The 13,454-nt window shown below is 61.3% G+C and overlaps 1 protein-coding gene across 2 annotated transcripts in view; it reads left to right on the top strand.

Moving 5' to 3' along the window:
- Positions 1-13,454, top strand: part of KIRREL1 (kirre like nephrin family adhesion molecule 1) — an 88,559-nt gene that overhangs the window by 55,712 nt on the left and 19,393 nt on the right. Inside the window, exons 2-3 of one of the 2 annotated variants that reach the window (XM_077840987.1) lie at positions 10,123-10,272; positions 12,067-12,216. In XM_077840987.1, the coding sequence (XP_077697113.1) occupies positions 10,123-10,272; positions 12,067-12,216 (300 nt within the window). The remainder of the gene's footprint in view (positions 1-10,122; positions 10,273-12,066; positions 12,217-13,454) is intronic. The other variant, XM_077840988.1, reaches the window with a different exon arrangement.

Below are 13,454 nucleotides of genomic sequence, written 5' to 3' on the forward strand. Positions count from 1 at the left end.
CAGCTGGGTGGTGGGGGTGGGCCTGCCCCAGGGCATCGATTCCCCGCCGGTGCTCAGAGGAGCAGAGCTGAGTCACCAGCAGCCACCGGCCAGACCACCCTGCCAGCCCGGAGCCTCTTCAGCTCCTGAGATGTGGGGGGGAGCCCCACGTGCTGTGACATCCCCTCCTTGGCTTGACCGGCCCACCCCTCCCTGTCCTGCCCCTTCAGTGCCGCGGGGGCCTAGACAGGCCGAGGTTAGCAGGATGCCAAGACTGGGCAAGAACAACCAGGAGGGTAAATGGGCATCGTGCCGTAGAAACCAGTGGGGCAACAGACCTGCTTCCCAGCCGCTCTAGCTCTGGCCCAGCGGGCACCTCTCTGCGGGCCCTGGCCGTGCCCTGACGAGGACAAGGGGAAGCGGGAACAGAACCCAGACTCCTCCCTGTTGGTGTTTCTCCGAGGGGCCGGGGCTGCATTTGACCAGCAGAGCCAGAGCGAAAGAGACCAGCGCCTTGCTCAGCTTCAGGGGCCGGGGGGGCTGGCGCATTTCACTGCGGCTCCTGGGGTGGGTCCCGTTTTTCTATGATGGTGATTTGCTGGCGGGGGGAAGGAGGCAGCTTTTAGGTGGCATAGGGAAGGGATGGTGTGTCTAACCCAGTCTCCTCCCACCGCCCAGGCAGGGATGTGCGTAGCCAGCCTCTGGGCCATGCACCTGCTCAACTCAGCTGTGAAGAGATGCCGGGGGGCTGCTCTGGGTCTCGCTGCTCCCTCCCGCTCCTCGTGCTTCCTCGCTCTCTGATCCCACTCGCTTCTCCTCCCACCTGCCTCCCTCCCCTTCTCTCACTCTGATCTCTCTTCCTCTTTGATCTCTCCTCCTCACCCCCAGCCAGTCCTCTCCTCCCTTCTCTTTCTTTCCTTCCTTCTCTCCAGAATCTCGTTCCTTCTCTCCCCCCTTCCTTTTTTCTCTGCCTCTCATCCCCCTTCCCCCCTCCAGAAATCCCCGTGCCGGGGTCTGTCGAAGATCAAAGCACCCCCTGTGCGCTGCACTCCGTGAAATCCCGTTGTGTTGACTGCAAGGTCCCAGATCTCCGTCCGGCCTCTTGACGCAGGGCAGAATGGCTGGGGCCTGGCCAAACCCTTCTCGCTCCACATTAAAGAGTGGAGGGGGAGCGGAGAGGGCCCTGGGGAGCCCTGATGGGTCACCCCACTGCCCCAGGGATGTGGGAGAGGGCCCGATATATCTCCCTGGTCTCATCTCCATCCTGCTTGCCCTAGCGCTGTCTCGCGTGAACACTGTAGTCTCAAATGCACCCATTCCAGCCACCCCGGCACAGAGCCGTTAGCACTCCCCTCCCAGACAGGTGCAGCTGAGCCCCGTGGGTGGCTGGGAGACCTCTCCAGAGCTCACCAGGGCTGGTGAGATGGTTTGAGGGGTGCTTCTGAGCTCGTTCCAGTACCAATCCCTCGTTCCAGTACAAATCTTATCATCCGTAGAGCTCAGAGCGCTTTACGAAGGAGGTCAGTCTTATTGTACAGATGGGGAAATTGAGGCTCAGAAGGGCAGCTGAGTCTCCAATGACCTGGGCTCATTACATGGTTACTAGCCTTATGGAAGCACCTAAAAGGCCATGGTCAGGGCCCCATGGTGCTTGGAACTGTGTGTGCATGTAGTGAGAGACAACCCCCTGCCTCAAAGAGCTTGCAATGGAAATAGAGAAGACAAAAAGGGCAGGGATGGGGAAACTGAGGCACAGAGCCAGGACGTGACTTACCCAAAGGCTCTGGGACGAGAACAGATTTCATTTGCTTTCAGTTATCCCCTCCCCTTCCATTCCTAACCCAACCTTTCACCGGCAGCAAGCCCCCACCCTGGGTCACAAGACAGACTAGAACCCTGTCCCCTCTGTGCTCCATAGACCAAGACCAAGCGCTTGGCTGCTTGCAGAAGTAGGCTGTTATCCTCTACGTACACCAGCCACTAGAGGGCACAGCCATGGGGCACACAGGGCTCACCTTTATTAGCAAGTCAGAGAACACCCTGGAAGGGTCGTGGGAACTAACAGGACTTAGAAATCAGTATAGCACAAGTACATCTATACATGTGCCAGTCACACCTCCGATTGCAGTGTAGACACACCCTTAGTCCCAGACGAGTTTAACCACAATCATCTGACCACATTAAATGCCACAATCTCCGCACCAAAGCTCCAGTTTTCAAAGCTGCCCAAAGGATTGAGCCACGTGTTTCTCTGCGAAATTAACAGGCATCAGGTGTCCAAAGCCCCTAGCCTGCGTTGAGACCCTCACTGTACCAGCTTCACATTGCATTGATTATCCATGACCCCTCAAGGTCACCTTCTGCTACAACCTGGGTTTGTGGCCGAGATCAGCCTTTCGTTGGTCCTTTCCACATGCCCAGCCTACCTTAGGTACTTGTACGGGCCCCGTTACCCCAGTATCTGAGCACCTCCCAATCTTCAATGCTTTTACTAGGAACCAGACTGAGACCCGCCAAACTCATTTTACCAAGGCTATTGTGCCGCCATCAGGGGGTGAAGCGGGCTCAGGACAGGAGTTAGCTGCTTTCAATTCTCTGTCTCGTGCTACTCAGGAGGTCAGACTTGATGATCCAAATGGTCTTTTCCGGCCTTGAAATCTACAAACGAAAGGCTTTTGGTCACTGCTGACCTAGACTGAGATTTTAACTGGCAGCCTAGAAGGCGAAAGGCTCTGGATCCTGTCCCCACAGGCGGGCAGCCGCCTTTTAAGCATTCACCTCCTGGCGCTTATTGCATTGCTAGCGATTGCCATGATATGGCAAAGTGGGGGGGGGGGGGTGAAGGGAGGGATTGTTCTGACCTTTGGGAACCGATCCGGTCTAAATACTACTGCTGGACAGCGGGACTCTCTGGCACTGGAAGTGGCTGAGGCCAAGAATTTTTTCAAGGTGCAAAAAAAAGGCAGATGGGCATTTGTATGGCCAACAAGAATATTCAGAGTCATAACTGTGAACTCTGAGAGATGTTTTGGCAGGGATATCGAGCCTCTTGCTTAACGAATCCCTGACTATTAGGGATTAGGAGGAGACCCAGTGCGGAGGGGCGGATTATCCCATATCTGCTACCGCAGAGTTTCTTCCACCTTCCTCTGCAGCAGCTGGAAGCCGCCGGTGTCACAGACAGGCTCCTGGGCTCCATGGACCTCAGGCCTGGTCCTGTCCGGCTGCTCCGTCAGTGAGTAGCAGCAAAAATCCTGTCTCTGGACACATCTTCCTTGCACTGAAGGAGGAGAGGCAGCTTGTCCTGTTGGTAAATACGTCTCCCTCCAAGGCTCAGGGGGAATTGACGGCTGGAGGGAATTCAGGATGCATCAGATATATTTTTACTTATACAGTGTAATTTAGGCTTTGTTTGGAAATGGCCCTGGGGAGTGACACGCTGGTCCCCAGCTCGCAGCAGACGCGAGTTCGTCTGCGTCGGGTCACGGGATGAGGGACAACTCGGTGCTCAGCATCACCCCGGCGAGATCCTCATCTCTGACGCGCACACACAAATCCACTGCCAAACCCGAACTGAGCAGGGGGGATCACTGTGGCGGGGAGAGAGTCGAGATCTGACACGAGACCCTTGTAGAAGGCGATGGAGGGGCAGCGGGAAAGACTGGGGGGGCTGGAATGCAGAGGGGCTGCAGGTCAGGATGGAGGGGCAATGGCAGAGATTGGGGGGAGCCCAAGACTGGATCCACGGGAGATGCAGCGGGCCAGGCTTGTGGTGGGCTGGCCGAGCTATTCAGGGGGGATTCGAGGTCTGTAGTAGAGAGGGGCTCGGGGTCAGGCCCAAGACGCTGGCAGAGCTGGGCAGGGTCTATGGGTGTGCGTCCGCCCTGGAGAATTAAGTTGACCTACGTAGGGTGGACGTACAGCCACCGCAGTAATGCAATCGCTTGTGTGTGTCCTTGTGTCGGCGGTGCATGTCCTCACCGGGAGCACTTGTGGGACGGCTTCTGAAAGGCAGCAGCAGGCGACGGAATCCCTGACTGCATCCGCCTCAGCCCCGCGCCTCTCGCGGAGCAGGAGTCACTGGGTTGCCCTAGCAGGCGAGTCACGTCGTCAGCAGCAGCATTGTAGTGTAGACGCTTTCTGAGATGGGTCGACGGAAGCGGCTTTGCCTCAGTCGAGCTCTGTAGCGTAAACCAGGGCTACGAGTTGGCGCAGTTACAGGACAGCTCAGGCTCGGTTTGAGGGGCTCTGACGGAGCTGGGGGTGGGGAGCCCAGGGCTGGGCTAGCCGGGGGTGGGAGTGAGAGAGACTGTGGATTGGGATTGAGGGGCATTGGCAGAGCTGGGGAGGGAGTGGAGGAGCTGTGGATGGGATTGAGGGGCATTGGCAGAGCTGGGGAGGGAGTGTGGGAGCTGTGGATGGGATTGAGGGTCATTGGCAGAGCTGGGGAGGGAGTGGAGGAGCTGTGGATGGGATTGAGGGTCATTGGCAGAGCTGGGGAGGGAGTGGGGGAGCTGTGGACGGGATTAAGGGGCATTGGCAGAGCTGGGGAGGGAGTGGGGGAGCTGTGGATGGGATTGAGGGGCATTGGCAGAGCTGGGGAGGGAGTGGGAGAGCTGTGGACGGGATTGAGGGGCATTGGCAGAGCTGGGGAGGGAGTGGGGGAGCTGTGGATGCGATTGAGGGTCATTGGCAGAGCTGGGGAGAGAGTGGGGGAGCTGTGGATGCGATTGAGGGTCATTGGCAGAGCTGGGGAGGGAGTGGGGGAGCTGTGGATGGGATTTAGGGGCATTGGCAGATCTGGGGAGGGAGTGGGGGAGCTGTGGATGGGATTGAGGGGCATTGGCAGAGCTGGGGAGGGAGTGGGGAAGCTGTGGACGGGATTGAGGGGCATTGGCAGAGCTGGGGAGGGAGTGGGGGAGCTGTGGATGGGATTTAGGGGCATTGGCAGATCTGGGGAGGGAGTGGGGGAGCTGTGGATGCGATTGAGGGTCATTGGCAGAGCTGGGGAGGGAGTGGAGGAGCTGTGGATGGGATTGAGGGGCATTGAGAGAGCTGGGGAGGGAGTGTGGGAGCTGTGGATGGGATGGAGGGGCATTGGCAGATCTGGGGAGGGAGTGGGGGAGCTGTGGATGCGATTGAGGGTCATTGGCAGAGCTGGGGAGGGAGTGGGGGAGCTGTGGATGGGACTGAGGGGCATTGGCAGAGCTGGGGAGGGAGTGGGGGAGCTGTGGATGGGATTGAGGGGCATTGGCAGAGCTGGGGAGGGAGTGGGGGAGCTGTGGATGGGATTGAGGGGCATTGGCAGAGCTGGGGAGGGAGTGGGGGAGCTGTGGATGGGATTGAGGGGCATTGAGAGAGCTGGGGAGGGAGTGGGGGAGCTGTGGATGGGATTGAGGGGCATTGGCAGAGCTGGGGAGGGAGTGGGGGAGCTGTGGATGGGATTGAGGGGCATTGGCAGAGCTGGGGAGGGAGTGGGGGAGCTGTGGATGGGATTGAGGGGCATTGAGAGAGCTGGGGGGGGAGTGGGGGAGCTGTGGATAGGATTGAGGGTCATTGGCAGAGCTGGGGAGGGAGTGGGGGAGCTGTGGATGGGATTGAGGGTCATTGGCAGAGCTGGGGAGAGAGTGGGGGAGCTGTGGATGGGATTGAGGGGCATTGGCAGAGCTGGGGAGGGAGTGGGGGAGCTGTGGATGGGATTGAGGGGCATTGGCAGAGCTGGGGAGGGAGTGGGGGAGCTGTGGATGGGATGGAGGGGCATTGGCAGATCTGGGGAGGGAGTGGGGGAGCTGTGGATGCGATTGAGGGTCATTGGCAGAGCTGGGGAGGGAGTGGGGGAGCTGTGGATGGGATTGAGGGTCATTGGCAGAGCTGGGGAGAGAGTGGGGGAGCTGTGGATGCGATTGAGGGGCATTGGCAGAGCTGGGGAGGGAGTGGGGGAGCTGTGGATGGGATTGAGCGGCATTGGCAGAGCTGGGGAGGGAGTGGGGGAGCTGTGGATGGGATGGAGGGGCATTGGCAGATCTGGGGAGGGAGTGGGGGAGCTGTGGATGCGATTGAGGGTCATTGGCAGAGCTGGGGAGGGAGTGGGGGAGCTGTGGATGGGATTGAGGGTCATTGGCAGAGCTGGGGAGGGAGTGGGGGAGCTGTGGATGGGATTGAGGGGCATTGGCAGAGCTGGGGAGGGAGTGGGGGAGCTGTGGATGGGATTGAGGGTCATTGGCAGAGCTGGGGAGGGAGTGGGGGAGCTGTGGATGGGATGGAGGGTCATTGGCAGAGCTGGGGAGGGAGTGGGGGAGCTGTGGATGGGATTGAGGGTCATTGGCAGAGCTGGGGAGGGAGTGGGGGAGCTGTGGATGGGATTGAGGGGCATTGAGAGAGCTGGGGAGGGAGTGTGGGAGCTGTGGATGGGATGGAGGGGCATTGGCAGAGCTGGGGAGGGAGTGGGGGAGCTGTGGATGGGATTGAGGGGCATTGGCAGAGCTGTGGAGGGAGTGGGGGAGCTGTGGATGGGATTGAGGGGCATTGAGAGAGCTGGGGAGGGAGTGGGGGAGCTGTGGATGGGATTGAGGGGCATTGGCAGAGCTGGGGAGGGAGTGGGGGAGCTGTGGATGGGATTGAGGGGCATTGGCAGAGCTGGGGAGGGAGTGGGGGAGCTGTGGATGGGATTGAGGGGCATTGGCAGAGCTGGGGAGGGAGTGGGGGAGCTGTGGATGGGATTGAGGGGCATTGGCAGAGCTGTGGAGGGAGTGGGGGAGCTGTGGATGGGATTGAGGGGCATTGAGAGAGCTGGGGAGGGAGTGGGGGAGCTGTGGATGGGATTGAGGGGCATTGGCAGAGCTGGGGAGGGAGTGGGGGAGCTGTGGATGGGATTGAGGGGCATTGGCAGAGCTGGGGAGGGAGTGGGGGAGCTGTGGATGGGATTGAGGGGCATTGGCAGAGCTGGGGAGGGAGTGGGGGAGCTGTGGATGGGATTGAGGGGCATTGGCAGAGCTGGGGAGAGAGTGGGGGAGCTGTGGATGGGATTGAGGGGCATTGAGAGAGCTGTTGTGGGGGGACTCAGGGCTGGAATAGCGGGTGGGGGTCTGCGGGTCGGGACTGAGGGGCATCAGCTCCTTCCCTCTCTGGTGCTCGCTACTGGCCTGACCCAAGGCTGGCAGGCCCCAGTTTCCTCCCGGGCTCTCACTGTCCTGGACGCTGAACGCTGCCCTTTTCGCTGCCTCCCCACCTGGTGCCCAAGGGCTGGAGTGTCTGCAAAGCTTTCAGAGCCCACCCTCCCATGGGTGCTTTGTGGGGGAGGGAGGGCTTTGCCTAGGAACTACTCCCTAGAGACCCCCCCCTCCCCACCCCCGTCACTGTGCAGTGCCTTGGATCAGCCCTTCTGCCAGGGAAAGGCAGCAGCAGGGACTTGGCTTCACCTTCATCTGCAACTTCTCTCCCCCCTCGCCAAAGCTGGCGTGGGCAGCTCTAACCACTAGACCCCAGGGCAGGCCGCTCTCTGGGCAGGGACCCGCTCCTCCTTCTGTGTTTGTACAGCTCCGAGCGCCCACGACAGCAGCTCCTGGGCCCTGCAGTAGTAATAATTAAGATATGAGCAGAGAACCCAGCCAGCTGCCAGGACTCTGCCGGGGTAAAGACTCGCTTGTAAAGGCAAGTGTGTGTTCGTACAGCACGAGCGCCGGGAGTCCTGCTCCGTGCCTGGGGCCCGCCACGTCCTAGGATGCCACAGACAATAATCAGAGAGAAGCAGCAAAGAAACTGCTACCTCCTTCATCCGTGCCCCCCACCCAGCTCCACAGCACCCGCTCCCGGCACGGCCCCTTGCTGCCTTTCAGAACCGCAGCTGTCTCCAGCCAGGCTGCCAAGCTGCCGGAGCCCTGCCAGCTCCTCTTCCTCTGGCGCGGGGCTCGGCTTGCTGGCTGGTGCCAGCTTGATTCACTTCCACGTGCCGCTTTCCCCCAGCCCAGCCCTGCCTGGAGGCCGGGAAACGTTGAGACTCCCCCACCCTGAGCCTCCCTGTCCCACTATCGATGCCCGGCAGCCCCCGGGCTGGCTGTGAATTCGCTGCCACGTGACCGGCTGCTGTTGTGGAAAGATGCGGCTATCGATCTCCCAGGCTGGGCAGCGGGACGCCAGGGGGGGCTGGGAACCTGGTGCCCCAGCTGTGTTTAGGGCCCACAAGGTGGCTGTGGACAGGGGCGGCTGGGCCCAGCTGGGGGAGGAGAGGGAAGGGGCTGGGTTGTGGATGGTGAACGCCAGCCCCAGGCAGAGCTTGAGCAAACCGCACGCTCGGCAGCTCCTTCCGGCCCTCCCACCCCGGTGCTGACCTCAGTGCTCCAGGGCGGCGCTAGGGGGCGCTGTGCTGCAGGGAGCAGTGGGGTGGGGGCTCAGGAGGGGGCGCTCTCCCCTCTGGCTCTGTGCTGACCCCAGGGCAGTGCTAGGGGGCTCTGTGCTGCAGGGAGCAGTGGGGTGGGGGCTCAGTGCGGGGCGCTCTCCCCTCTGGCTCTGTGCTGACCCCAGGGCGGTGCTAGGGGGCGCTGTGCTGCAGGGAGCAGTGGGGTGTGGGCTCGGGGGAGGGCGCGCTCCCCTCTGGCTCTGTGCTGACCCCAGGGCGGCGCTAGGGGGCGCTGTGCTGCAGGGAGCAGTGGGGTGGGGGCTCAGTGGGGGGCGCTCTCCCCTCTGGCTCTGTGCTGACCCCAGGGCGGTGCTAGGGGACGCTGTGCTGCAGGGAGCAGTGGGGGAGGGGCTCAGTGGGGGGCGCGCTCCCCTCTGGCTCTGTGCTGACCCCAGGGCGGTGGTAGGGGGCGCTGTGCTGCAGGGAGCAGTGGGGTGTGGGCTCAGTGGGGTGCGCTCCCCTCTGGTTCTGTGCTGACCCCAAGGCGGTGCTAGGGGGTGCTGTGCTGCAGGGAGCAGTGGGGTGGGGGCTCAGTGGGGGGCGCGCTCCCCTCTGGCTCTGTGCTGACCCCAGGGCGGTGCTTGGGGGCGCTGTGCTGCAGGGAGCAGTGGGGTGTGGGCTCAGTGGGGTGCGCTCCCCTCTGGTTCTGTGCTGACCCCAAGGCGGTGCTAGGGGGTGCTGTGCTGCAGGGAGCAGTGGGGTGGGGGCTCAGTGGGGGGCGCGCTCCCCTCTGGCTCTGTGCTGACCCCAAGGCGGTGCTAGGGGGTGCTGTGCTGCAGGGAGCAGTGGGGTGGGGGCTCGGGGGGGGGCGCTCTCCCCTCTGGCTCTGTGCTGACCCCAGGGCGGTGCTAAGGGGCTCTGTGCTGCAGGGAGCAGTGGGGTGTGGGCTCAGGGGGGGGCGCGCTCCCCTCTGGCTCTGTGCTGACCCCAGGGCGGTGCTAGGGGGCGCTGTGCTGCAGGGAGCAGTGGGGTGTGGGTTCAGTGGGGGGCGCTCTCCCCTCTGGCTCTGTGCTGACCCCAGGGCGGCGCTAGGAGGCTCTGTGCTGCAGGGAGCAGTGGGGTGGGGGCTCAGGAGGGGGCGCTCTCCCCTCTGGCTCTGTGCTGACCCCAGGGCGGTGCTAAGGGGCTCTGTGCTGCAGGGAGCAGTGGGGTGGGGGCTCAGTGGGGGGCGCTCTCCCCTCTGGCTCTGTGCTGACCCCAGGGCGGTGCTAGGGGGCGCTGTGCTGCAGGGAGCAGTGGGGTGTGGGTTCAGTGGGGGGCGCTCTCCCCTCTGGCTCTGTGCTGACCCCAGGGCAGCGCTAGGAGGCTCTGTGCTGCAGGGAGCAGTGGGGTGTGGGCTCAGGAGGGGGCGCGCTCCCCTCTGGCTCTGTGCTGACCCCAGGGCGGCGCTAGGGGGCGCTGTGCTGCAGGGAGCAGTGGGGTGGGGGCTCAGTGGGGGGCGCGCTCCCCTCTGGCTCTGTGCTGACCCCAGCGCGGCGCTAGGGGGTGCTGTGCTGCAGGGAGCAGTGGGGTGGGGGCTCAGTAGGGGGCGCTCTCCCCTCTGGCTCTGTGCTGACCCCAGGGCAGTGCTAGGGGGTGCTGTGCTGCAGGGAGCAGTGGGGTGTGGGCTCAGTAGGGGGCGCTCTCCCCTCTGATTCCCCAGTCCCCACCCCAACATTACTGGTGGGAGAAACTGATCCCTGTGCTCAGTGCCGTGTGGGGTCCCTCCCCCCCCGGGGCGCTAACGCTCATCCTCTCTCCCTTCCCAGTTGTCCAGACCCGCTTCAGCGAGGAGCCAGAGGACCAGACTGTGGTGGCCGGGCAGAGGCTTGTCCTGTCCTGCGTGGTGCTGAACTACTCCGGGATCGTGCAATGGACCAAAGACGGCCTGGCGCTGGGCATGGGGCAGGGGCTGAAAGGTACTGACACTCCGGCCGGGGCAGGGAGGGGAGGCGCCCAACCTGCGGGTCAAGGAGTCGGGGTGATCCATCGCTTCCCTGTCCCTTCCCTGTCGTAGTCTTCTCGGTGGCGATGGGGCTGGAGTCACAAGGCACGAGCAGCAACGTGACTGATCTACCCACTGCCCTTCTCCCTGGGCAGACCCGATTGCTGGCTCTCCTGGCGTTAATGTCAATGGACTAAATGGGCCCTGAGAGTCCAAGGTGTTAACAGGGCCCTGTCACTGTCCGGGGAACACCCAGGGCCGCTCCAACAGATTCAGATGCCAGCTCTGGTGATTCCCAAGCCCGCTGGCGTCCTGTCTCCCAGTGCCAATCGGGGTGGGGGGGAGCGTGTGTCTCTTGCTGGCAGCCCACTCCTTTCCCCTCTGTGCTTATCCAGGTTTCGTTCATTCGCTGCCCCACGTCTCCACCGTCTCGCGCTCATCCCTCCCGCCTGCCCTGCCCTTCGCTCAGTCTTTCTTTCATGCCCCCGCCCGCCATGCACACGCTGGGGGGAGCAGAGCGCCGTTAGCTGGGACGACATTGCTGAATGAGATGGAGAGAGGGGAAGAGGCTGGCTGGCATCTAACCCGTGGAAAGCAGGGCAGAATGAAATCATAACTCCGTTGATTCCCATAGAGTAACACCCGGGATTCATTTGGCCCATTCTCTTCCTACACTCTGAATTCTCTTCTGCGCTCCAGGGTTTTTATTAGGTCTAGAGGAGCCGCCTCTTTTTAATCACAGGACAGACTTAGCCGGTGGAACTGACTGCCACAAGATACTAATGGGTGGTAGAGCTTAGCATGGTTCGGGGTTTATGCAGATAATAAGACAAGCTGTCCAGAAGCCACTGGCTACCTGGTATTAGGAACGAATTAACCTGTCCTGGGGCAGGTTATTCCAGAATTAATAACAGTCCCTAGCTCTTATTAGTTGTAGATCTCAACGCACTTTACAAAGGAGCCTAGAGTTATTCTCCCCATTGTACAGAGGGGGAAACTGAGGCATAGAGCGGGGAAGTGACTTGTCCAAGGTTACACAGCAGACCGATGGCAGAACTGGGACTGGAACACAGATCTCTTGAGTCCCCATCCAGTGTTCTAGCCATGAAGCCACACTGCCTCCCGTTATGGGGGTTCTTACACTTTCCTCTGAAGCAGCAGTTGGAAACAAGATACCGGGCTAGATGGGCCCCTGGTCTGACCCAGCATTTCTTATGCTCCTGTGTCTTTCTGATGAGATGGAAAACTGCGGTCTCAACCACTCATGCTCATTTAAGATCCCATAGCACTTTTTCTATGAATCATAACCTTGTCCTCCTGGCCCCATTCCACCTCTGGCAGTGACGTTCTAGATCCCACTGTGGTTTCAGTTCCTCCCTTGCTGTCCTATATTGTTGTGCAGTGTTGCTGTTAAGCAACTGCCATGCCCCACCGCAGATGCAGTTGCATTTCAGTGCTTGGTGAATGAGTCCCATGAAGCATTGCTATGTGGCTGTTAAACAGCTGCCATGCACCACCCCAGAGGTGGCCGCATTTCAGCACTGGGTGAGCAATCCCTGTGCAGTGTTGCTGAGTGGCTGTTAAACAGCCGCCATGCACCACCCCAGAGGTGGCTGCAGCTATTCCTGACGGAGCTTGTATGTCATCGTTCACATCTGCAAAGGGGTTTGGGATCCCAGGGAATCGTCCCTTAACCTGTCTCTAGTGCCTCCTACCGGTGCCATGTCCCTTCCTGTCACCTCCCTGTCTGTCCTGTCTCTTTCTGCAGCCTGGCCACGCTACCGGATCATCGGCACGGCAGACTCCGGACAATACAACCTGGAGATCACCGACGCCGAGCTCTCGGATGACGCCTTGTACGAGTGCCAGGCCACAGAAGCCGCGCTGCGCTCCCGGCGGGCCAAGCTCACCGTCCTGAGTAAGGGGCCGCCTGCTCCCCCGGCCCTTCTTCTGCAGGGCTCCCCCAGCCCCCCAGCCCCTCTCCCTGTGTCAGGGCTGTGCCCGGCATTGGACTAGGTGCTCTGCTCTGTCTCTTGTTGGGTTGGTGCAAAGCGGCTCGCCAGGGTGAATCTGAGTTGGTTCTGCGATTGGAGACCTGCAGGGAGCAGCGAGGGTGACCCAGAGCTGGGGGCGCTCTCCCCTTTGAGTCCATGCTGAGGCACGTGTCCCCGAGTGAACCATCCACCCTGCTCCCCGCAGCACAGCGCCCCCTAGTGCCAGGCTGGGACACTGGGGTCAGCACTGCTCTAGAGGGGAGAGTGCCCCCTACTGAGTCCCCACCCCATCCCTGCAGCACAGCGCCCCCTAGTGCCAGGCTGGGACACTGGGGTCAGCACTGACGCAGAGAGGAGTGCGCCATCTAACCCTCCTCCTGTCCACTGGGGACACCCACCCAACAGACCCAACCCATGGCCGCTTCTCTAGAGGAGACCTGGGCCTGACACTAGCATGTCTGCCAGCAGCTGTTCCCTCTTGGGTACCCCAACTGTGGGAGGGGATCCCGTTTTCCAGCCTGCCCCAGAGCCTGGGCGGGGCATGGCCTCTGCCGGGTGGCCCTGATCTCCCTGAGCGCTTTCGCCGCCTTCGAAACCCCTTCGCTCAAAAATGAAGTGCAGAGAACTTGGTGGCGGCCGCCGGCTCGGCGGGCCGTCGGGAATGCCGCTCCCGCAGCCGCCTCCCCCCGCCCTCGCGGGTCCTGGATGTGCCGCTCCCTTTAATGCCTTCATCTATATGCACGCCGTGACTGAGTTACTGCAGCTGTGGGTGCCGTAACTTTGATTTCCCTGACTTTTGTGCCTTGTAAAAAGCCGCAATCGAAATATTGCATGAATGGGATTTGGGGCCGATGGATTTTTTCCTCCCCTTCTCTTGCATTGAAATTCTTATTCTAACGCCGGGAGATAAAATTAAAGGGAAGGCGCGAGGGGGATGCTGCTGGATTACTGAACGGGTAGCTGAAACCGCAGATTTCCGCCTGGTCACTCGGGTTCTGGGGCGGGTGGGCTGGGGCCTGGAAGCAGTTAGAAAGGCTCGTGTGATGGGGTCTTAGGGGGTTAAAAGAGGGGGAGGGATGGTTTGGGCAGGGTCTGAAGGATTCGGGGCTGTTTGGAGCTTTGCGCGCTACCCCACACATGCATCTTCCTAGCGCCATGCGCC

This window comes from Eretmochelys imbricata, chromosome 24 (assembly GCF_965152235.1).
Source record: "Eretmochelys imbricata isolate rEreImb1 chromosome 24, rEreImb1.hap1, whole genome shotgun sequence".
In the NCBI taxonomy this organism is placed as follows: domain Eukaryota; kingdom Metazoa; phylum Chordata; order Testudines; family Cheloniidae; genus Eretmochelys; species Eretmochelys imbricata.